The following is a 25,895-nucleotide window of genomic DNA, read 5'->3' as shown; positions in this document are numbered from 1 at the left end:
ACAAACACCATTGTAAATACAACCCATATTTATGTTGATTAATTTTCCCTTTTGTACTTTAACTATTTACACATAATATGACATTTGAAATGTCTTTATTATTTTGGAACTTTGTGAGTGTAATGTGTACTGTTCATTTGTATTGTTTATTTCACTTTTGTTTATTATCTACTTCACTTGGTTTGGCAATGGTAACATACAGTCGAAGTCGGAAGTTTACATGCATTTAGGTTGGAGTCATTTAAACTCGTTTTTCAACCACTCCACAAATTTCTTGTTAACAAACTATAGTTTTGGCAAGTCGGTTAGGACATCTACTTTGTGCATGACACAAGTACATTTCCCAATAATTGTTTACAGACAGATTATTTCACTTATAATTCCCTGTATCACAATTCCAGTGGGTCAGAAGTTTACATACACTAAGTTGACTGTTCCTTTAAACAGCTTGGAAAATTCCAGAAAACTATGTCATGGCTTTAGAAGCTTCTGAAAGGCTAATTGACATAATTTGAGTCAATTGGAGGTGTACCTGTGGATGTATTTCAAGGCCTACCTTCAAACCCAGTGACCAGCTTTGCTGCAGGAGGGACTGGTGCACTTCACAAAATAGAAGATGGCATCATGAGGAGGGAAATTATGTGGATATATTGAAGCAACATCTCAAGACATCAGTCAGGAAGTTAAAGCTTGGCTGCAAATGGGTCTTCCAAATGGACAATGACCACAAGCATACTTCCAAAGTTGTGGCAAAATGGCTTAAGGACAACAAAGTCAAGGTATTGGAGTGGCCATCACAAAGCCCTGACCTCAATCCTATAGAAAATGTGTGGGCAGAACTGAAAAAGCGTGTGTGAGCAAGGAGGCCTACAAACCTGACTCAGTTACGCCAGCTCTGTCAGGAGGAATGGGCCAAAATTCCCCCAACTTATTGTGGGAAGCTTGTGGAAGGCTACCCAAAATGTTTGACCCAAGTTAAACAATTTAAAGACAATGCTACCAAGTACTACTTGAGTGTATGTAAACTTCTGACCCACTGGGAATGTGATGAAAGAAATAAAAGCTGGAATAAATAATTCTCTATACTATTATTCATTATTTCACATTCTTAAAATAAAGTGGTGATCCTAACTGACCTAAGACAGGGGATTTCTTCTAGAATTAAATGTCATGAATTGTGAAAAACTGAGTTAAAATGTATTTAGCTAAGGTGTAAACTTCCGACTTTAACTGTATGTTTCTCATGCCAATAAAGCCCTTCCATTGAAATGTAATTGATAGAGGGGGAGGGTTGGTGAGATAGTCCCCCACAGAGAGGGGGTCAGTATGCTGGAGGGTAGTAGGATTGCAATAAGTGTGTGTGTGTGTGTGTGTGTGTGTGTGTGTGTGTGTGTGAGAAGTAAGACAGTAACCCCTGGTGGTTAAGTTGTATTCTAGGATGATTGATGCTAGTCCCCCTCCCCATCTAATCTACCCCCCATCACCTCATTTGCTCACTTTGTATATAGACTTATTCTTCTACTATATTATGGACTGTATGTTTGTTTTACTCCATGTCTAACTCTGTTGTTGTATGTGTCAAATGGCTTGCTTTATCTTGGCCAGGTCGCAAATGAGAACTTGTTCTCAACTTGCCTACCTGGTTAAGTAAAGGTGAAATAAATAAATAAATAAAAAATAGACCTGGGAGAAACAGACTGCACAGACATACAGACTTTATACAGAGGTAAACTCCATCACACACAGCGGGACATGACACACACGCACACACACACACACACACACACACACACACACACACACACACACACACACACACACACACACACACACGCAGGGGGTAGGGAAAGCCATCACACACTCCATAGGGGGCCAGTCAGGACCATACGGCCTCTCACCAGCCAGATGAGCTTCTTCAGAATGCCAGTTTGAGGTGCTCACTGGTGTGTGGAGGTGACAGTGTGTGTGTGTGCGTGGGTGTGTGCATGTGTGGAGGAGATGGTTTGCATGTGTGTTTATCCACATCAGAGTTTGTGGATAGGGGAAGGTGTATGTGTTTGTGTGTCTGTTTACCATATGACCATACGATAACGGGGGATTGGGGTTGGTTAAATGGTGTCTGTGTGTGTGTGTGGACATGTGTGTGTGGCTCAGGTCTAATTTCCCTAGAGCAGACTGTCTATCAGGGTGGGTGTACTCTAGCATAACGGATGGTTTATTCATTGTAATGCTCATAGGAAGCTGTAGCACAGTGGGGTGGTCACTATGGATTGACAAGCAGATATTGATTTCATGTAAATAGTCATTGAAAGCTTTACGAAGGTAAATATTGAATCAAAGGATAATAAGGCTTAACGGTTACGGTCCATGGTAGTAGAGAGACATCTTCTTCTTCTCTGTCTTTATCCTTTCTATCTTTCTCTGACAGTTCTTTAGGTTTACAACCTCCCTGTTTACGCCAGATGGATGGATTTGTGCACACGCACACACAGACACACACACACAGACATACACAGACACACACACAGACACACCTATCACTCTCTTTCTCTCTCCTTATCTGCTTTATTTTCCTCTAATCTTCTCTCTCCGTTTCTCTTCTTCCTTAAGGCGTCTGCAATATTCACAGCTGAAAGAGTTCGGAAGAGTTTGGGCATATATTATCACAACATTTTGTGACGTTTTGTTAGTTTTATACTTCGGTAGGTTTTTTCCCCCCAGCTGTACGGGCAAACAAAATAAATTCTCGAGGCAAACCGAAGTTGGTAGCCAATGTCTACACTAGTTCGTCAGTGATTGGTCAACTGTAGGAATTCTTCAATAACATCTTGGTTGTAATTCAACGAGAGACGACTTGTTTTCATGCACATTTTTTCATTAAGAAATACTGCAACATCTTAGTTAGATGTAAAATTGTGCGACTAAGATCTCCTTGGCAAAAACGTCAACATTTATGACATAGAGCTGTTGCTAATGGGGATCCATAGTATGGAAAATAGCATCAAAGCAAGATAAAAAAGAAACATTCAGCATTAATCAATTGGTGTGTGCTGCAGGGTTGAAGCTACAAACCCATAGGTTTGGCTCTCTCTCCCTTCCATGCTTCTGGGAGGGAGGGTGGACAATGAGCCTGTCATAGCAGATGTACAATGTCCCCACGTGCTCTGGCAGCTTTCATGGCTGGGAAGTTATTTCCTTTTCTGGCGCACAGCTTCAGGATAGTCCTCGTTGAGGAAGATATACGTTCCTCTCAAGTTCTTGGCTCTTTCCAGAACAGCCACCTTGTTCTCAAGAACTTGACCACTATCGGCCTGGGCCTGTCACCTGGGCCAGTGGTGGGTTTTCCAGTCCTGTGGGCGCGCTCCACCTCAATCTTCCTGTGGTCCATTTTCAATTTCTCGGAGATCATTTCCCTCACTTTGTCCTCAGTCTATGTCCAGGTCTCATGTGGAGATTCTGCAATTCCATCCACAACCATGTTGTTCCACCTTGTTCCACTGTTACTCCTCGCAGTTCCAGACAGGGCAGGTGGTCACAGGGAAGATTTAAAACAACAAACAGCAGGGATCTAGACAGCCACAAACCCGGTACAATCTGCAGTCCGAGCCACAATGGGTAACCACGTCGCGGGCTGCGTTCAAGCCCTCAAGAAAACCCTGCTAGCTTGATAGGCAGCTAGCTAACAGCTAGGCTAGCTGCTAAGCCAAATAGCTCCTCAGACCGGGCTTTGGTCGGCAGGATCACTGGACAGAGACTAGCAGTCCCAGCAACTGATGCCAACTGCATCCAAAAGAACATTTTAGCTAGCCACTAAGAAACTTTCCAATTCAGTTTCAAAACAACAAACTTTTCAAAACAACAAACCAAGCTCTTCCTCGTGCCAGTGAATGGGGATCGAGTTCTCTCATCACATGACTGTGTGCTGGATTTTATACACCTGTCAATTAACATTTTCCTACAGGCAAGTTTGGTCTGAAAGAGAATTTAGAAAAAGCGTTACAGGACAATGCGAGTCTTTAGAATCCGTCCAACTGACATAATATGCACTAGAACCCGTCAATTGAAATCTGGACCTCAAAGCCAGTTCCACTGCTTTCTTTTTCATTCTTGCCCTCTGATCAGGAACTGATTTAGACCTGGGACCCCAAGTGTGTGCAAATAGTCAGGTAGAACAGAAAAGCAGCAGTACTCTGGACCTCGTAGGGTAAGAGTTGAAGAGCCCTGCACCAGAAGATATATTCTGGGTAAAGTCATGTCAGTGTAAAATAAACATCTATATAAACATCTATCCCCAGGAGGGCTGTGTTTGGGCGGAGATGGGGACAGTGGATATCTCAGCACACTGGGTTAGGGTGTGCTTTCCTGTCATTGCAGCAAAACAGAGTGTGAGACAGAACTGTGTGTGTGCGTGTGTGTGTGTGTGTGTGTGTGTGGTCACAGCCATCCAGCAGTGAGTGACATCATTAGCTGAGTGTCCTGACAGAGAACAATGGAGCCAGAGATGACGCAAGGCTCAGAGGAACCAGCCATGCTGTCCCCATCGACATCAATACTAACGATGAGGGAAGAAATCAATACAGTTACATATCGGGATATAATTTTTTTTAGCTATAAGGCCCGAGAGGGTGTGGTATATGTCCAATATACCACGGCTAAGGGCTGTTCTTATGCACGACGCAACGTGGAGTGCCTGGATACATCCCTTAGCAGTGGTATATTAGCCATATACCACAAACCCCCAAGGTGCATTATTGCTATTAAAAACTGGTTACCAACGTAATTAGAACAGTAAAAAGTATTTTTAGCCAATCAGAATTCAGGGCTCAAACCACCCGGTTTATAATTGACGATATATCGTATCGTTTTGACAATGTTGCAATATTATTGTTGTGTTAGTTGGCTGTACCTGCACCAAAACTACAGTATTTTTCCTCCATCTTCTTTTTAAATAGGGAGCCAATTTGTTTTCAGTACTGTTATTTCCATGACTGATCAAAACTCATTTTCTCATGGCTCTCTCTTGTCCCTCTGCAACAGACATATGGTAAGAAATATGTTTGGAACATCAAATCGCAATAAAATTACAGTATAGAATCGCAATACATATAGAATGGTGAGAATCACAATACATATAGAATGGTGAGAATCACAATACATATAGAATGGTGAGAATCACAATACATATAGAATGGTGAGAATCACAATACATATCGTATCGGCACCTAAGCATGTTGACAATATCGTATCGTGGTAATTCCCAGCCCTATTCAATACATACAGGATCTCTATGGCTTCGACGCACACACACACACACACACACAATAGCTCCCTCTCCCACCCTGACCCTGACGTCACTTCGCCTCATCTGAAATAGGAAGTTGTTACACAAGAGGCAGGAAGTAGAGGTTTTGTGGCAGCTTTAGTGTCTGTATGTATGTTTGTGTTTGTAAACTGTGTGTGTATTTGTGGGAATTTGTGTATGTTGTGTATGTGTGTATGGGTACGGTTATGTCTACTGTGTGTGTATGTATGTGTGTGTGTGAGTGAGAGTGAAAGCAGGAGGGATATGAGGAAGAATGGGGATGGAATGATGACAAACTGCAGCATTCCTCACTGGATGGACCGGGGGCCTTACGCTCGACTGGAACTCCAAATTTAGCCTGCTGTTGCCACGGGGATGGAAAATCTCCAGCCTTTAACAGGAAACAGAAGCCCAGTAGGCTCAACGGGAGTGTTTAACATGTATTTACAACACCAGCGCCTTACTGTGTGTGTGTGTGTGTGTGTGTGTGTGTGTGTAAATATGTATTTATCAGTGGCGGTCGGTACCGTTTAAGATGGAGGACGACAATTTTTTGGAATGAGCATGGCCTTATTTTTATTACAGCATATTGGCTAACTGCCATTCATATTCCATTCACCCAGTTCAATGTAACATTGATAGGTTTAGGCTGCTACCTTTCCAAGCCAAACCATGTGGTAACTGTTAACCGCAGTTACGACATGGTTGTTACCATATTAGCAGCGTTGGAGAGTCATAGCCAGCTAGCTAACATAACATCCCTCTATTTGAGTAGGTTGTTTGAGTAACCTAAACTAGCTAGCTGCATTTGCTAGCTAAGTAAGTGAAACTGAAAGTGAAAAAAAAGACAAAATATAGCTCTCTCGCTTGTCCTTCATTGTTGAAGACATGAATTTGTTCAAAACTGTTCAACTATTGTCTTAGTTGAGTCAACTACTGACCACATTTTATGCACTGCAGTGCTAGCTAGATGTAGCTTAAGCTTTCAGTACTAGATTCATTCTCTGATCCTTGATTGGGTGGACAACATGTCAGTTCATGCTGCAAGAGGTTGGATAGTATGGAGAACATCCTCCAGAAGCTGCCATAATTACTGCGTAAGTCAATGGAAGGGGGTGAGAACCATGATCTTCCTAGGTTTGTATTGAAGTCAATGTTTTATTTTTACTTAACCTTCATTTAACTAGTCAAGTCAGTTAAGAACTAATTCTTATTTATAATGACAGCCTACCCCAGCCAAAACCTAACCTGGACGACGTTGGACCAATTGTGCTCAGCCCTATGGGACTCCCAATCATGTCTGGTTGTAATACAGCCTGGAATCGAACCAGGGTCTGTAGTGACCCCTCTAGCACTGAGATGCAGTGCCGTAGACCGCTGCACCACTTGGGAGCCCAATGTACACAGAGGAGGACAGAAGCTAGCTGTCCTCTGGCTACACCATGGTGCTACCCTACAGAGTGCTATAGAGGCTACTGTAGACCTTGTTTTCAATCAATTATTTGGTGGCGTGAATATATTTTGTGTAGTTTTATCTAAAAGTCTCTATATTTTTTATTTAATTCACTGAGGAGGATGGTCCTCCCTTTCCTCCTCTGAGAAGCCTCCACTGGTATTTACAGTACTCTATGAATACATAATATTTAAGTTAAAATCATTTCCAAATGCCCCAAATCCTTTTTGCCAGAGCGCCCATCTCGGTATGGTCCACCACCATGCTTCACCGTACGGATGGTCCCAGGTTTCCTCCAGACGTGACGCTTGGCATTCAGGCCAAAGAGTTCAATCTTGGTTTCATCAGACCAGAGAATCTTGTTTTTCATGGTCTGAGAGTCTTTAGGTGCCTTTTGGCAAACTCCAAGCAGGCTGTCATGTGCCTTTTACTGAGGAGTGGTTTACGTCTGGCCACTCTACCATAAAGGCCTGATTGGTGGAGTGCTGCAGAGATGGTTGTCCTTCTGGAAGGTTCTGCCATCTCCACAGATGAACTCTGGAGGTCTGTCAGAGTGACCATCGAATTTTTAGTCACCTCCCTGACCAAGTCTATTATCCCCTGATTGCTCTAGGAAGAGTCTTGGTGGTTCCAAACTTCTTCAATTTAAGAATGATGGAGGCCACTGGGTTTTGGTACCCTTCCCCAGATATGTTGCCTCGACACAATCCTGTATCGGATCCCTATGGACAATTCCTTTTTGCTCTGACATGCACTATCAACAGTGGGACCTTATAGACAGGTGTGTGCCTTTCCAAATCATGTCCAATCAATTGAATTTACCACAGGTGGACTCCACAATCAAGTTGCAGAAACATCTCAAGGATGATCAATGGAAACAGGATGCACCTGAGCTCAATTTCGAGTCTCATAGCAAAGGGCCTGAATACTTTATGTAAATAAGGTATTTCTGTTTTTTATTTTTAATACATTTGCAAAAATGTCTAAAAACCTGTTTTTACTTTGTCGTTATGGGATATTATGTGTAGATTTAAGAGGATTTTTGTTTTTTTAATCCATTTTAGAATAAAGCTGTAACGTAACAAAATGTGGAAAAAGTCAAGGGGTCTGAATACTTTCCGAATGCACTGTACATGGTCAGTCAGTTCCAGTACCATATTTACAATGTGCAGGGATACTGGAGTTATAGCGGTAGATATGTATAGGGGTAAGGTGAATAGGCATCAGGATATATGATAAACAGAGTAGCAGCAGCGTATATGACGATTGTATGTGAGTGGGTGTTTGCAGAGTCAGTATAAATGTATGTGCATATTATGCGTGTGTGAGCAAATTATCAAGTGAGTGTTTGTATGTGTGCTGGGGTGACAGTGAATGTGTAGGGCCCTGTGAGTGTGCATAGAAACAGCTCAAAAATAAAATAGAAGGTTTAACTCAGATAGTCCATGTAGTCATATTCCAATCACTGATAGCAAAGCAGTTACTGTAGCATAATATATGATTCTGGTGACCATTACTCAACAGAGTGAATCATGGGTACTTCCTGTTGAGCTTCTGCTTGTAAACAGGAAGCAGGAGTACAGAGTCATGATCGGATTTGCCAAATGGCGGACGAGGGAGAGCCTTGTATAGTTGCTTGTGGGTAGAATAACAGTGGTCTAGGACTTTATCGCCCCTAGTGGCAAGGGAGATGTGTCGCCCAGAAAAGCAAGCTCTGGATGTAAGTTTTCCTGCTTGTTTATAGCCTCATACAGTTCGTTAAGTGCCAGCTTGTTATTTTTCTTGTCCTGAGGTGGAATTTATACAACAGTCACAATAACAGCTCAAAAGAAGAAGGGTCGCCATTTGACCATCAGGTATTCCAAGAGGGGTGAACAATGGGTCGACATTTCCACTGCGCTCGAGTCAGCACACCAGTTGTTGTTGATGAACCCCTCCCACTCTCGATTTCCCTGACTCCACTGTCCTTTCTGCACAGTGAATGAAGAATTCATTGAGTTGAATAACCATGGGTGGTATCTTGTCCAAGAGCCAAGTTTCAGAAAAGCAGAGCATATTGCAGTTTCGAGAGTCCCGTTGGTAGCAAATCCACAATTGGAGGTCATCCATCTTATTATCAAGTGACTGGAGGGAAGAGGTCGCCGGTTTTTCCTTCGCCTTAATCTTGCCAGAACCCCCCCCCCTTGCCTCTGTAACACCGGTATTTCCACACCAAAAATTGTGTTGGAATTACAGAAAGAGACCAGGGCAGATGAGTCGAAGTCGAAGTTGAAGCTGGAATTGAGGTAAGTAACTGCCGATCTGATATTCCAAAAGTACTTGTTGGTTGTGAGAAATGATAGCGGATACATTTTTGTGAAAATAAAGTAAAAATAAACGACAAAAGAATCACAAAATAGCAAAGTTATGTCAGAGCATGGCATCACCTTCTTGTATGTGTGTGTGTGTGTGTGTGTCCTTTTAAGCCAGTGGGGGAGTAGAGAAGAGGTGGAAGAGGGAGAGCAGGAACACAGCTAGATCACGTCATGTTGGAAACTTTTGGCAGCACCACACACACACAGACAGACACAGACAGACAGACGGAGACACCTCGTTGGCCTGTTATCATTGTTTTGAGGGGAAAAAGGGAAGATGACAGCAAGCTCATCATGTGAAGCCATGCAGGGAGATGATGAGAACAGAAATACAACGCAGTTACAGAAAACTGATACGGAGAACTGTTGCATAAAACTGTTACAGCTAAGAAAACCAGTACCTCTGAGTTGTGTGTGTGTGGGACTGTGTGTGCGCATGCATGTGTGTGTGTGTTCATGTGTGTGTGCAGGCGTGTATGTGTGTGTGTGTTCACGTGTGTGTGCAGGCGTGTATGTGTGTGTGTTCACGTGTGTGTGTGTGTGTGTGTGTGTTCACGTGTGTGTGCAGGCGTGTGTGTGTGTGTTCACGTGTGTGTGCAGGCGTGTATGTGTGTGTGTGTGTGTTCACGTGTGTGTGCAGGCGTGTATGTGTGTGTGTGTTCACGTGTGTGTGCAGGCGTGTATGTGTGTATGTCAATGCATTCATTCCTGCCATAGGTTCATTTGGGTACAGCGTGTCCGTTTATCTCATTATCAGATGATTTTTAAATGTTGTCAAACACACACGAGTCTCTTCCTCAAAGGTGTGTAGCAAAATTCCACATACTATAAAACATTATATTTTCGCATACCTAAAATGCCTACTATTTAGAATGCAAGTATGAGGGTTTTTTTCCCCTCCAGTGTGTGTGTGTCTACAGGGCAGGGTGAGAGCACACAGGCCACTGGCGCCAGATGTCACGACCGCAGGAGACTGGAGCTAAATATAAACCTCTGTTCTCTGCACCATGAAAAAGAAAGAAAGAAAGACAGAAAGAAAGAAAGAGAGAGAGAGAGAAGAAGGGAGGTGGAGGAGAGGCGAGGAAAGGGGTAGCTAAGAGGGAGAGAAGACAGAGAAAGGTGGAGGGAAAAGAGGGAGAAGGAGAGAGGGAGAAGGGGAGGAGGTCATTGAGAATAATGTTCCATTATAATAAGCTCACCTCATAATGGCACGACTGGCTTCTTCACAATGAAATCATTGATCTGGCAGGAGTCCCTGGTGCGTAATGGTGACGGATCAGATTTTGAAGAAGAGGGGGATGACAGGGAGGGTAGAGAGGTGTGAATGGGGAGAGGGGGAAGGAGATCTGGAGGAGAGGTGTGAGGGAAAGAGAGAGGGAGAAATAAAGAGAGAGCGAGAGACAGGGCCATGACCCATGGCAGCCAACCATAATAACTGTGACCTCAACTGTGACCAATCAAAATGCAGCTGTGAACCTAAACCATCCAATCATATGATCCCATACATCCACTTAGGCCACACACATCCCAATCATTATTCCGCTCGAACCATTTGGTAGTCAATAATGTAGTGATGTTGCTAGAGAAGATTTTGAAAAAGCCATGCAATTCAATACAAAATCTGTGCCAAATGGCAATATGCTCCATGTATTACAGTGGACTTTATGGTGGCTTAATTCCCACATTAAAAAGGCTTTATACTAAGTGTATGAGCAGTTGAGTGCTTGTAAAATGTGCTGGGATTATCACTTGGCCATTGATTCCGATTGGCTCAGTTGGTAAGAGCATTGTCCTTGGAATACCGGAGTTGTTGGTTAGAATCCTGCACAGGCCACATACAGAATACTGAATACACACACACACACACACACACACACACACTGTAACTGCCTTTGAATATAAGCGTGTGCTACTCCGGGTCTATAGCCAATAGGATATGGGGATTTCCACCCAGTGTTGGAAAGGAAAGAGAAACACAAAGCTTCCATTCTGAGAATAGTGGAGAGGCCTCAGACATGTCATGCTACAGGCCTGCAATAAATGGACGTCTACACACACACACACACAGACCGTCACTCAGCAGGATGGAATGACGTGAATTATCTCACTTCCTCAATAGGTCTATCTAACCAATACACATACAAACACACACAGACCGCTTTATATAGCGCATTGGAATGCTTCTGTGAACGGCTGCATTGTGAGAGTCTGTCTCCCAAGATTAACTCAGTGCCACACACACAGACACACACACACACGGGCCGCCGCCCTGTTGTATAAGAGCACAGAGGAATGACACATAATTGGATTAAACTTTGCATTGTAGACTGTGCAGTCACACCCACACCCAATCTCATCAAAGCCTAAAGGTACTTGCACAGCGGCTTCTGTGTGTGTGTGTGTGTGTGTGTGTGTGTGTGTGTGTGTGTGTGTGTGTGTGTGTGTGTGTGTGTGTGTGTGTGTGTGTGTGTGTGTGTGTCGTGTGAGCGGTCTCCTTCATCTCCTAATGTCTCCCTATTATGATGTGTTTATGTTTCTTCATCAGGCTGACAGACTGACGGGCAGTCTGAGACTCAGAGTTAGCATGTTAGCTTTTCAGCCATTACCCCAGGCCTGTTAGTTGTTAGCATGTCAGCATTACTGCCATCTCCAGGCCTGTTAACTGTTAGCATGTTAGCATTGCAGCCATCCCGCCAGGCCTGTTCAGAGCTCTGAGCAGAAGCTGCACAATACCAGAAGGCTGCACAATACCTTCTCCTCCCTCCTTAATCCTCCACCCCTCCCCTTCCCTCTCTGCTGACGACTTTGTCAGCCACTTTGAAAAGAAGGTTGATGACATCCGCTCCTCATTCACTCAGCCTATTGAGTGTACTGGTACCACTCACACAGAACTACCCTACGCCTTGACCTCTTTCTCCCCTCTCTCTCCAGATGAAATCCTGTGACTAGTGAGGTTCGGCCACCCGACAACCTGCCCACTCAACCCCATCCCCTCCTCCCTTCTCCAGACCATCTCTGGAGACCTTACCCATTTCTCACTTCCCGCATCAACTCATTCCTGAACACTGACTTCAAAATGTTCAAAGTTGCTCCCCTCCTCAAGAAACCAACACTCGAACCCTCTGAAGTCAAAGACTACAGACCGGTATCCCTTCTTTTCTTTCCAAAACACTTGAGCGAACTCTGACCAACTCTCTCGCTATCTCTCTCAGAACAATCTTCTTGACCCTAACCAGTCAGGCTTTAAGGCGGATCAGTCAACCGAGACTTCTCTCCTCTGTTCTCATCCTCCTAGATCTATCTAGTGCCTTCAACACCGTGAACTAGAGGTCGACAGATTCATCGGAATGGACGATTAATTAGGGCCGATTTCAAGTTTTCATAACAATCGGTAATCTGCATTTTTGGACACCGATTGTGGACGATTTAATTTTAATGTTACCTTTATTTAACAAGGCAAGTCAGTTAAGAACACATTCTTATTTTCAATGACGGCCTAGGAACAGTGGGTTAACTGCCTTGTTCAGGGGCAGACCGACAGATTTGTACCTTGTCAGCTCGGGGATTCGATCTTGCAACCTTCCAGTTACTAGTCCAACACTCTAACCACCTGCCTTACATTGCACTCCACGAGGAGCCTGCATGGCAGGCTGACTACCTGTTACGCAAGTGCAGCAAGAAGCCAAGATAAGTTGCTAGCTAGCATTAAACTTATCTTATAAAAAACAATCAATCAATCTTAACATAATCACTAGTTAACTACACATGGTTGATATTACTAGTTTATCTAGCGTGTCCTGCGTTGCATATAATCGATGCTGTGCCTTTTAATTTCTCATCGAATCACAGCCTACTTCTCCAAAGGGGTGATGATTTAACAAGCTCATTCGCGAAAAAGCACTGTCGTTGCACCAATGTGTACCTAACCATAAACATCAATGCCTTTCTTAAAATCAATACAAGTATATTTTTTTTAACTTGCATATTTAGTTAATATTGCCTGCTAACATGACTTTCTTTTAACTTGGGAAATTGTGTCACTTCTCTTGCGTTCCGTGCAAGCAGTCAGGGTATATGCAGCAGTTGGGGCCGCCTGGCTTGTTGTGAACTGTGTGAAGACCATTTATTCCTAACAAAGACCGTAATTAATTTTCTAGAATTGTACATAATTATGACATAACATTGAAGGTTGTACAATGTAACAGCAATATTTAGACTGTTTTCGAATTGATCGTTTCTGGATTTGACCATATTAATGACCTAAGGCTCGTATTTCTGTGTGTTATGCTATAATTAAGTCTATGATTTGATATTTGATAGAGCAGTCTGACTGAGCGGTGGTAGGCAGCAGCAGGCTCGGAAGCATTTATTCAAACAGCACTTTTGTGCGTTTGCCAGCAGCTCTTCGTTGTGCATCAAGCATTGAGCTGTTTATGACTTCAAGCCTATCAACTCCCGAGATTAGGCTGGTGTAACCGATGTGAAATGGCTAGCTAGTTAGCGGGGTGTGCGCTAATAGCGTTTCAATCGGTGACGACACTCGCTCTGAGACCTTGAAGTAGTTGTTCCCCTTGCTCTGCAAGGGGCACGGCATTTGTGGAGCAATGGATAACGATGCTTCGAGGGTGGCTGTTTTCGATGTGTTCCTGGTTCGAGCCCAGGTAGGGGCGAGGAGAGGGACGGAAGCTATACTGTTACACTGGCAATACTAAAGTGCCTATAAGAACATCCAATTGTCAAAGGTATATGAAATACAAATGGTATAGAGAGAAATAGTCCTATAATAACTACAACCTAAAACTACTTACCTGGGAATATTGAAGACTCATGTTAAAAGGAACCACCAGCTTTCATATGTTCTCATGTTCTGAGCAAGGAACTTAAATGTTAGCTTTTTTTACATGGCACATATTGCACTTTTACTTTCTTCTCCAACACTTTGTTTTTGCATTATTTAAACCAATTGAACATGTTTCATTATTTATTTGAGGCTAAATTGATTTTATTGATGTATTATATTAAGTTAAAATAAAAGTGTTAATTCAGTATTGTTGTAATTGTCATTATTACAAATAAATAAAAATCAGCCGATTAATCGGTATCGGCTTTTTTGGTCCTCCAATAATCGGGATGGGCATTGAAAAATCATAATCGGCCGACCACTACCGTGAACCATCAGATCCTCCTCTCCACCCTCTCAGGCCTGGGCATCTCAGGCTCTGCACACTCTTACCTGACAGGCCACTCCTACCAGATGATGTGGAGAGGATCTGTGTCCGCACCACGTAATCTCACTACTGGTGTCCCTCAGGGACTCACAACTACTTTTCTCCTTCCCCCTTCTGACACCCAGGTGGCGACATGCATCTCTGCGTGTCTGGCAGATATCTCAGCTTAGATGTTGGCCCATTACCTAAAGCTCAACCTCAACAAGACGGAGCTTCTTTTCCTCCCAGGGAAGGCCTGCCTGCTCCAAGACCTCTCCATCAAGGTTGACAACTCCACAGTGTCACCCTCACAGAGTGCAAAAATCTTGCCGTTACTCTGGACAACACCCTGTCGTTCTCTGCAAACATCAAAGCAGTGACTCGCTCCTGCAGGTTCATGCTAAACAACATCCGTAGAGTATGAACCTACCTTACACAGGAAGCGGCGCCAGTCCTAATCCAGGAACTTGTCATCTCCATTCTGCTGTGCCATCAAACCCTTGCAACTTATCCAGAATGCTACAGCCCGCCTGATGATCAGTCTTCCCAAGTTCTCCAATGTGACCCTGCTCCTTCACACACTCCACTGGCTCCCAGTCAAAGCTTGCATCCACTACAAGACATGGTACTTGAGTACGGAGCAGCAAGAGGAACTGCCCCTCCCTACCTCCAGGTTATGCTCAAACCCTACAACCCAACCCGAGTAATTATTTCTGCCACCTCCGTTCTCTAGGCCCTCTGACCCCTATGGGGGCAGTCAAAGCTCTTCTCTGTCCTGGCACACCAATGATAGAACCAGCTTCCCCCTGAAGCTAGGACAGCAGAGTCTCTTCAAATCTTCTGAAAACATCTGAAATCCTAACTCTTCAAAGAGTATCACCCCCCCAGAGTTGCCTCTTTTCTGTTGACATTGAGACTGGTGTTTTGAGGGTACTATTTAATGAAGCTGCCAGTTGAGGACTTGTGAGGCGTATGTTTCTCAAACTAGACTCTCGAATGTACTTGTCCTCATGCTCAGTTGTGCACTGGGGCCTCCCACTCCTCTTTCTATTCTGGTTAGAGCCTGTTTGCGCTGTTCTGTGAAGGGAGTAGTATACAGCGTTGTACGAGATCTTCAGTTTCTTGGCAATTTCTCGCATGGAATAGCCTTCATTTCTCAGAACAAGAATAGACTGACGAGTTTCAGAAGAAAGTACTTTGTTTCTGGCCATTTTGAGCTTGTAATCAAACCCATAAATGCTGATGCTCCAGATACTCAACTAGTCTACAGAAGGACAGTTTTATTACTTCTTTAAATCAGAACAACAGTTTTCAGCTGTGCTAACATAATTGCAAAAGGATTTTCTAATGATCAATTATCCTTTTAAAATGATAAACTTGGATTAGCTAACACAACGTGCCATTGGAACACAGGAGTGATGGTTGCTGATAATGGGCCTCTGTACGCCTATGTAGATATTCCATAAAAAATCTGCAGTTTCCAGCTACAATAGTCATTTACAACCTTAACATGGTCTATACTGTATTTCTGATCAATTTAATGTTATTTTAATGGAGAATTTTTTTTCAAAAATAAGGACATTTCGAAGTGACCCCAATGTTTCGAACGGTATTGTATATATTCTTATTCCATTCATTTAAATAAATACGGGTAAATAAAGGTAAAAATAAAGGTAAAGGTAAATTACTTAGATATGTATTAGGTAGTTGCTGTGGAATTGTTAGATTACGTGTTAGATATTGTTGCACTGTCGGAACACAAAGCACAAGCATTTCACTACACTTGCAATAACATCTGCTAACTATGTATATGTGACCAATAAGTTTTATTTTATTTAAATAGTGTAACGGGCGTCGTAAGGATTGGACCAAGGTGCAGCGGGAACGTGTATACTCATCTTCTTTATTACATTTAAAAGAAGGAAAAACAAACAAATCACGTATACAAAAACAACAAACGACATAAAACAGCCCTGTTAGGTGCATAGACACAAAACAGGAGACAACTACCCACAAATCCCATTACAAAAACACCCCTATACATAGGACCTTCAATCAGAAGCAACGAGGAGCAGCTGCTTCCAATTGAAGGTCAACCCCATTAACTAAACATAGAAATAGAAAGACTAGAACTAACATAGAAATACACGTACATAGAACATAGACCAACAAAAAAACGGAACACATAAAACAAACACCCCTCTTACATAAGCACATAGCCCAACAAACCCCGAACCACATAAAACAAACACCCCCTGCCACGTCCTGACCAAACTACAATTTACATTTACATTTGAGTCATTTAGCAGACACTCTTATCCAGAGCGACTTACAGTAGTGACACAATAACAAATAACCCCTTTACTGGTCAGGACGTGACAAATAGCAAAGTTGGGTTGGAACTCATAAGATGTTGCCCTTCTCTGTCACTAATGTGTGCAGAGTATTCTGGCTCAAAATGGCTGCTGTGTATTCCTGATGTCATTGCTACACATTGGTGGAGGTGGAGAAATGATTGAACACAACGTACAGCGCTTTGGATGGATCTTGCAAGTAGCATACAGATTTGATGATTTAACTTCCCAATCCATCCCCATTGCCAATGTAGGGCATCTAGGCACAAGTCTCCCTCCCTCCCTCCCTCCCTCTCCCTTCCACTTTGGTGTGTAGCTTTAGTAATCCTGAGAAGAAACAGGCAGATGGCACTTGGAGAGATTACAAACAGTCACGGCACATCTGAAGACCACACACACACTCTCACACCTGCATCTCCCCCTACCTCTCTCTCTATCTCCAATCTCTGCCTTGAACCTAATCTCTCCACATCTGCAGAGCTTGCCCACTCGGAAGCTGCACCGCTGTCTCTCGCTCTCTCCATCCTCTCCTATTCTCTCTCTCTCTTCACATACTCTCATCTGCAGAGGGCGCATTCTCATCATCTGCATCTTTTCCTTTGGTAACACTTTATTTGGATAGTTCGTCTGTAGATGCTCTACAGACAAACATTTCAACTAACTGTTTACTAACCCTAACCCTTATTCTAAACCTAACCCTAACCGTAACCTTAGACAAGCAGTTGCTTATTAACAGATGGTCATACTATCAACAAACTATCTGTAGACCATCTATCCAGACTATCCAAATAAAGTGGGAGCCTACCTTTCTCTCTCCTCATCTAATGTCTATCTCTGCTAACCCTAGATGACCCCCTCTACATCCTCCTTTTCTTCTCTCTCTACTTTACTTAACTTTATTTAGTAAATCTTTTCTTAACTCTATTTCTTCAACTGCATTGTTGATTATGGGCTTGTAAGTAAGCATTTCAAGGTAAGGAGACCTGTAGTATTTGGCGCATATGACAAATAACATTTGATTTGATTTTATAGTCATGCCTGCATTGCTCATAAAACATCTCTCTGGCTTCCTCTCTCTCTCTCTCTCTCTCTTTCCCCTCTCTCTCCTATGATAGCTATGCTAACGTAAGAACAATGGGATAAGAGCTATGCTCTAGTGTTGTTGTCAGCTAACCACTGTAACAAACAACCTGGCTCCACCCACTGGGGACTGGACTGGCCCTGGTAGGACTGTGTGTGTGTGTGTGTGTGTCTGTGTGTGTGTGTGTGTGTGTGTGTCTGTGTGTCCATAGCAGCACGTGTGTGATTTAATCCTCCATTTAACATGCCTGTGTGTACATTACAGTTTAGGCAGTAAATCCGCTCTCCCCAGACAGCGAGACCAAACTGCTGCAATTATTCCTTTATTCACTCTGTCTATCCCATTTAAAGGCTTATTTTCTTTTCATCTCTCTATCCTAGCCGTCCCTCTTCCTTTATCTCCCTTGGAGCGCTGTGCTGCTATGCGTGTCTACATGTTTATAATTGTGTGTGTGTATGCGTCTACATGTTTATAATTGTGTGTGTGTGTGTGTGTGTACACGTTTATAATTGTGTGTGTGAGTGAGTGAGTGTGTGAGCTGTTGGGCCCACATCAAGTCATCCCTCGGTATGAAGTCATCGGCACAGTTAATGACATCATAAATCAGGCCCCGTTCCCTGAAGACTGGGGTGGGGGGTGAAATGGGGTATTTCCTGGGTATTCAGAGACAGTTAAACCAGAATAACTGTTAGGTGAAAAACGGCAATTAACACCTGTGTGACCAGATGCCAGAACCAATGTCACACGACGTATGACCAGACGTCAGATGGTCAAGCTGGCACAGATTGACTTCTGACCCCTGAGGCCGTCACTTCCATGCCGCCCTGCCAACCGGCCTGCGCTGATTCCCTCAGAAGAGCAGGGGAGCTGGCACACTGTCTGTCTGTCTCTCTCTCTCTCATACACACACATGCATGCCCACACATGCCACTCTAAACAGGAAGTGACATCCTTACAGGTAGTGGATTGGCTCAGACAACCAGTCCTGTTTATGACCCAGTAATATGGAGCTCAGATAGAGACAGAGACCACTGTTATCGCACATGACCCCGAAACACACACACACGAATGCATGCATGCAGACACATACACACACATTATTCCGCTATTACTGTTAACACCACTGACCCCGATACCACACAACAAAAGTCTTTCCCATTGGTTGAATCATCCTCCAGCATATTCTCTTCCACTGTTGTCGTGGAAACAGCAGAGAACGGGAGAAAGAGAGACAGAGACACAGAGAGAGAGATAGAGACAGAGACAGAGAGAGACAGAGAGAGGGAGATGCAGAAAGACTGAGAAGAGAATCGCTGATGGGTCTTTTTTAAGAGGGATAGGTGGTAGCCTCATCAAAAAGCTGAAATGGAAAATTCCAGGCTTACTTTGTGTGTGTGTGTGTGTGTGTGTGTGTGTGTGTGTGTGAATGACTCATGGAAAGTTTAATCTTACTATGCTTTTGGAGATTTGCAGGGGTAGGAAACATCTTTACACACACATATGCACACTCACACACATACACACTGTCTCTCTCCCAATCCTGAGTGAGGGAGATTATTGCGTGTGTGTGTGTGAGCATCTGTGTGCTTACTGCCACTGTCTCTCTGCAGCGCTGCAGTCCTAGATAGATAGTGAGAAGGTATTAAGTCTCTTCAGAGCCAGATTAATACCCACGTCAGGCCTCCTTTCTAACTCTGAGGGTGCTTACCAGCCAAAACGAAAAAGCTATTAAGCATGGTAAATAAGACTGGCTGATTTGAAAACAGGTATTAATAGTTGAATTTAAGCTTAAGCCTCAATTTCAAAGGGCTTGGAGAGTGAAAGAGAGAGGGGAGAGGGACTCTTTGGAGAGTCCTGCAATGCAAAACTCATAGATGTTCACAATTACTATTTTCCTATTCCTTCCATCTACAGAGTGACCAATATGTCATATAATAAATAAATGCATTATTAACAATGTGTGAGTGGAACATATAATGAGTGAGTGAAAGAATGATGAACACTATTACAGATGATGCTCACTAGTGATACCTGCTGTCCAAACAGAAGCAGCGCACACTGCACCAGGCCTACTTGTTCAATGTAGGCCACATTGTAATATACACACAGCAACTGACTTTGGATCAGCTGTGAAACACCATCTGCTTGTAAACACTGATTCCAGGATGGTGGCGCGTGCGCACACGCACACACACACACGCACACACACCAAGTGCCTACCTGTGAGCAGGGAGACTCGATGGAAGGTGCCCTCCAGCTTGCCCAGCAGGATGTGGACAAAGCCGTCTTTGGACAGTTGCCCCACCTCTTTGGAACTCTGGTCGTACACCACCACTTCCTGTTTCCTGCCCATCTCAACCTGTAGAAACACCAGTGAGCAAGAAGATGTCAATGGAGGTTTGGGTTAGTATCATTTATTGCAAAAGGAATATGAAGTTGTCATAACCCATGAGTAAAAAAGGTTGCACTGATAAAAACAGCAATGCTGTTTGCATTAAAGCACACATTTATCTTTATTTTAAATCATGTGATATAGAGGGGGTTGGGTGGGTGGTGCATGGGGTTACTGAAACAACATTTGGGAACATAGCAAAGTATTACACCATCTGGACAGAGTAAAAAAAAAATCTAAAGGTATTTTCACATTGATATCCAGGAATCGATGCTGTAACAGTAAATAACAGCTAAATAATGCCGACATATCTGTTAAATACAAAACGTTCCATCCAAATGCATGTGTGTAAATGGACAGTTCAAGCACCTTCAATGCATCAGCATGCTGTAGATGCTTTGTCACAATGTGTTTGTAAAAGAGGAAGAGATGCGAGCATGCGCCTGTGTTTGTCTATGCTGTGTGTGTGACATGCCAGCCGGGCTCCTCCATGTTGTCAGGCAGGTTTTGGTCACATGACAAGCGCCTAGCCTATCGCATTGCAGCTCTAAACCACCACTGAAAGGGGGTTCTTTAACCCTTTTCTTCGTGTTGTTTTCATGCGCTCCCTCCGTCCTTCAGATAGCATAAAGACTACACTATAGCTGCTGGGCAAAACGACACTTCCTCCAAGAACACTGTTCACTGCTCAGTGGCCCCCTTGTCTTTCTCTGTGAGCTTTACAGTGCAGTGGGTCATGGTATACACACAGGTCTATAGTGTGGATGGTACACACAGTTCAAGCCATGCAGTGGATGGGTGTGTGTATCAAAGAGTCTATTACTCTGCAATAGTGTGTGTTTGTGTGCGTGCCTCAGTGTGTGTGTGTGTGTGTGTGTGTGTGTGTGTGTGTGTGTGTGTGTGTCAGTGTGTGTGTGTGTGTGTGTCATTGTGTGTGTGCCAATGTGTGTGTGTCAGTGTGTGTTTGTGCTTCACGTTACACAGCAGTCGTACAAGAGTGTCTTGGCTGACAAACACACAGGTTACTGATGCATGTTTTTCCTGACCCATCGGCATAGAATACCCCATGATGAAAAAGTGAAAACATGTTTTTGAGTCAGCAAATGCCAGTGATGCAAAATGGATGAGTACAGAATGGATGGATGTGTACAGAATAAATGAGTACAGAATGGATGGATGAGTACAGAATGGAGGAGTACAGAATGGAGGAGTACAGAATGGATGGATGAGTACCAAATGGATGATGAGTACAAAATGGATGGATGAGTACAGAATGGATGGATGAGTACAGAATGGATGAGTATAGAATGGATGGATGAGTACCAAATGGATGATGAGTACAAAATGGATGAATGAGTACCAAATGGATGGATGAGTACAGAATGGATGTGTACAGAATGGGTGGATGTGTATAGAATGGGTGGATGTGTACAGAATGGGTGGATGTGTACAGAATGGGTGGATGTGTACAGAATGGGTGGATGTGTACAGAATGGGTGGATGTGTACAGAATGTCATGTGTCATGTTTCTAACACATCTACAACACCTGTATAAGACTGTTGTTCCCCATCTTTACTTTTGTGTGGTCAGTGACCATCTGAGAGGGGAGATAGCATCTCAACCTGACCACCTAGTCTGTGTTTAAACACAACCTCCAGTACAGCAGTCCACTGAACACATCTGAGTCCACTTATACCATCTGAGTCCGCTGAACCCATCTGAGTCCGCTGAACACATCTGAGTCCACTTATACCATCTGAGTCCACTTATACCATCTGAGTCCACTTATACCATCTGAGTCCACTTATACCATCTGAGTCCACTTATACCATCTGAGTCCACTTATACCAGCTGAGTCCACTTATACCATCTGAGTCCGCTGAATCCATCTGAGTCCGCTGAACCCATCTGAGTCCGCTGAACCCATCTGAGTCCACTTATACCAGCTGAGTCCACTTATACCATCTGAGTCCACTTATACCATCTGAGTCCGCTGAACCCATCTGAGTCCACTTATACCAGCTGAGTCCACTTATACCAGCTGAGTCCACTTATACCATCTGAGTCCACTTATACCATCTGAGTCCACTTATACCATCTGAGTCCGCTGAACCCATCTGAGTCCACTGAACTCATCTGAGTCCACTGAACCGATCTGAGTCCACTGAACCCAAAAGAGTCCACTGAACCCATCTGAGTCAACTGATACTGTACAGTATACGTGTCTGTGTGAGTGTGTGTGTGCATGTCTGTGTGTGTGTATGTTCAGGCTTGCACCTGTGTATTGAAGGTCGACAGTACCTCCTTCACCCTAATCCCTACTGAGACCCTGCCATCTCCCCATACCACTACCCCCTCCCCTTCACTCTCCCCTACCACTACCCCTCCCCTTCTCTCCCCCTACCACTACCCCTCCCCTTCACTCTCCCCTACCACTACCCCCTCCCTTCACTCTCCCCCTACCACTACCCCCTCCCCTTCTCTCCCCCTACCACTACCCCCCTCCCCTTCTCTCCCCCTACCACTACCCCCTCCCTTCTCTCCCCCCTACCACTACCCCCTCCCCTTCTCTCCCCCCTACCACTACCCCCTCCCCTTCTCTCCCCCTACCACTACCCCCTCCCTTCTCTCCCCCCTACCACTACCCCCTCCCCTTCTCTCCCCCTACCACTACCCCCCTCCCCTTCTCCCCCCCTACCACTACCCCCTCCCCTTCTCTCCCCCTACCACTACCCCCTCCCTTCTCTCCCCCCTACCACTACCCCCCTCCCTTCTCTCCCCCCTACCACTACCCCCCTCCCCTTCTCTCCCCCCTACCACTACCCCCTCCCCTTCTCTCCCCCTACCACTACCCCCTCCCCTTCTCTCCCCCCCTACCACTACCCCCTCCCTTCTCCCCTACCACTACCCCCTCCCCTTCTCTCCCCCCTACCACTACCCCCTCCCCTTCTCTCCCCCTACCACTACCCCCCTCCCCTTCTCTCCCCCTACCACTACCCCCCTCCCCCTTCTCTCCCCCCTACCACTACCCCCTCCCTTCTCTCCCCCTACCACTACCCCCTCCCCTTCTCTCCCCCCTACCACTACCCCCTCCCCTTCTCTCCCCCTACCACTACCCCCTCCCCTTCTCTCCCCCTACCACTACCCCCTCCCCTTCTCTCCCCCTACCACTACCCCCTCCCCTTCTCTCCCCCCTACCACTACCCCCTCCCTTCTCTCCCCCTACCACTACCCCCTCCCTCTCTCCCCCTACCACTACCCCCTCCTTCTCTCCCCCCTACCACTACCCCCTCCCTTCTCTCCCCCTACCACTACCCCCTCCCCTTCTCTCCCCCTACCACTACCCCCTCCCCTTCTCTCCCCTACCACTACCCCCTCCCTTCTCTCCCCCTACCACTACCCCCTCCCCTTCTCTCCCCCTACCACTACCCCCCTCCCTTCTCTCCCCCCTACCACTACCCCCTCCCCTTCTCTCCCCCCTACCACTACCCCCTCCCCTTCTCTCCCCCTACCACTACCCCCCCTCCCTTCTCTCCCCCCTACCACTACCCCTCCCCTTCTCTCCCCCCTACCACTACCCCCTCCCCTTCTCTCCCCCCCTACCACTACCCCCTCCCCTTCTCTCCCCCCTACCACTACCCCCCCTCCCTTCTCTCCCCCCTACCACTACCCCCTCCCCTTCTCTCCCCCCTACCACTACCCCCCTCCCTTCTCTCCCCCTACCACTACCCCCCTCCCTTCTCTCCCCCCTACCACTACCCCCCTCCCCTTCTCTCCCCCCTACCACTACCCCCTCCCCTTCTCTCCCCCCTACCACTACCCCCTCCCTCCCCCCTACCCCTCCCTCTCTCCCCCTACCACTACCCCCCTCCCCTTCTCTCCCCCCTACCACTACCCCCTCCCCTTCTCTCCCCCTACCACTACCCCCCTCCCCTTCTCTCCCCCCTACCACTACCCCCTCCCTTCTCTCCCCCTACCACTACCCCCTCCCCTTCTCTCCCCCCTACCACTACCCCCTCCCCTTCTCTCCCCCCTACCACTACCCCCTCCCCTTCTCTCCCCCCTACCACTACCCCCTCCCCTTCTCTCCCCCTACCACTACCCCCTCCCTTCTCTCCCCCTACCACTACCCCCCTCCCTTCTCTCCCCCCTACCACTACCCCCTCCCCTTCTCTCCCCCCTACCACTACCCCCTCCCTTCTCTCCCCCCTACCACTACCCCCTCCCCTTCTCTCCCCCTACCACTACCCCCTCCCCTTCTCTCCCCCTACCACTACCCCCTCCCTTCTCTCCCCCCTACCACTACCCCCTCCCTTCTCTCCCCTACCACTACCCCCCTCCCCTTCTCTCCCCCCTACCACTACCCCCTCCCCCTTCTCTCCCCCTACCACTACCCCCTCCCTTCTCTCCCCCTACCACTACCCCCTCCCCTTCTCTCCCCCCTACCACTACCCCCTCCCCTTCTCTCCCCCCTACCACTACCCCCCTCCCCTTCTCTCCCCCTACCACTACCCCCCTCCCCTTCTCTCCCCCTACCACTACCCCCTCCCTTCTCTCCCCCTACCACTACCCCCTCCCCTTCTCCCCCCTACCACTACCCCCTCCCCTTCTCTCCCCCTACCACTACCCCCCTCCCCTTCTCTCCCCCTACCACTACCCCCCTCCCCTTCTCTCCCCCCTACCACTACCCCCTCCCCTTCTCTCCCCCCTACCACTACCCCCTCCCCTTCTCTCCCCCTACCACTACCCCCTCCCTTCTCTCCCCCCTACCACTACCCCCCTCCCCTTCTCTCCCCCCTACCACTACCCCCTCCCCTTCTCTCCCCCTACCACTACCCCCCCTCCCCTTCTCTCCCCCCTACCACTACCCCCTCCCTTCTCTCCCCCTACCACTACCCCCTCCCCTTCTCTCCCCCTACCACTACCCCCTCCCCTTCTCTCCCCCTACCACTACCCCCCTCCCTTCTCTCCCCCCTACCACTACCCCCTCCCCTTCTCTCCCCCTACCACTACCCCTCCCCTTCTCTCCCCCTACCACTACCCCCTCCCCTTCTCTCCCCCTACCACTACCCCCTCCCCTTCTCTCCCCCTACCACTACCCCCTCCCCTTCTCTCCCCCCCTACCACTACCCCTCCCCTTCTCTCCCCCCTACCACTACCCCCCTCCCCTTCTCTCCCCCTACCACTACCCCCTCCCCTTCTCTCCCCCTACCACTACCCCTCCCCTTCTCTCCCCCCTACCACTACCCCCTCCCCTTCTCTCCCCCCTACCACTACCCCCTCCCCTTCTCTCCCCCCTACCACTACCCCCTCCCCTTCTCTCCCCCCTACCACTACCCCCCTCCCTTCTCTCCCCCCTACCACTACCCCCCTCCCCTTCTCTCCCCCCTACCACTACCCCCTCCCCTTCTCTCCCCCTACCACTACCCCCCTCCCCTTCTCTCCCCCCTACCACTACCCCCTCCCCTTCTCTCCCCCCTACCACTACCCCCTCCCCTTCTCTCCCCCCTACCACTACCCCCCTCCCCTTCTCTCCCCCTACCACTACCCCCTCCCCTTCTCTCCCCCCTACCACTACCCCCTCCCCTTCTCTCCCCCCCTACCACTACCCCCCTCCCCTTCTCTCCCCCCCCTACCACTACCCCCTCCCCTTCTCTCCCCCCTACCACTACCCCCTCCCCTTCTCTCCCCCCTACCACTACCCCCTCCCTTCTCTCCCCCTACCACTACCCCCTCCCCTTCTCTCCCCCT

General features: G+C 46.5%; 1 protein-coding gene across 2 annotated transcripts in view; it reads right to left on the bottom strand.

The window, feature by feature from the left end:
• Positions 1–25,895, bottom strand: part of LOC106584592 (dual specificity protein phosphatase 8) — a 108,959-nt gene that overhangs the window by 44,367 nt on the left and 38,697 nt on the right. For both annotated transcript variants that reach the window (XM_014170054.2, XM_014170055.2), the window contains exon 3: positions 19,972–20,110. In XM_014170054.2, coding sequence (XP_014025529.1) covers positions 19,972–20,110 — 139 coding nt within the window. The remainder of the gene's footprint in view (positions 1–19,971; positions 20,111–25,895) is intronic.

This window comes from Salmo salar, chromosome ssa23, assembly GCF_905237065.1.
Source record: "Salmo salar chromosome ssa23, Ssal_v3.1, whole genome shotgun sequence".
NCBI lineage: Eukaryota > Metazoa > Chordata > Actinopteri > Salmoniformes > Salmonidae > Salmo > Salmo salar.
Note: the sequence above shows the minus strand (reverse complement) of the source record. Positions and strands in the feature narration are given on the sequence as shown.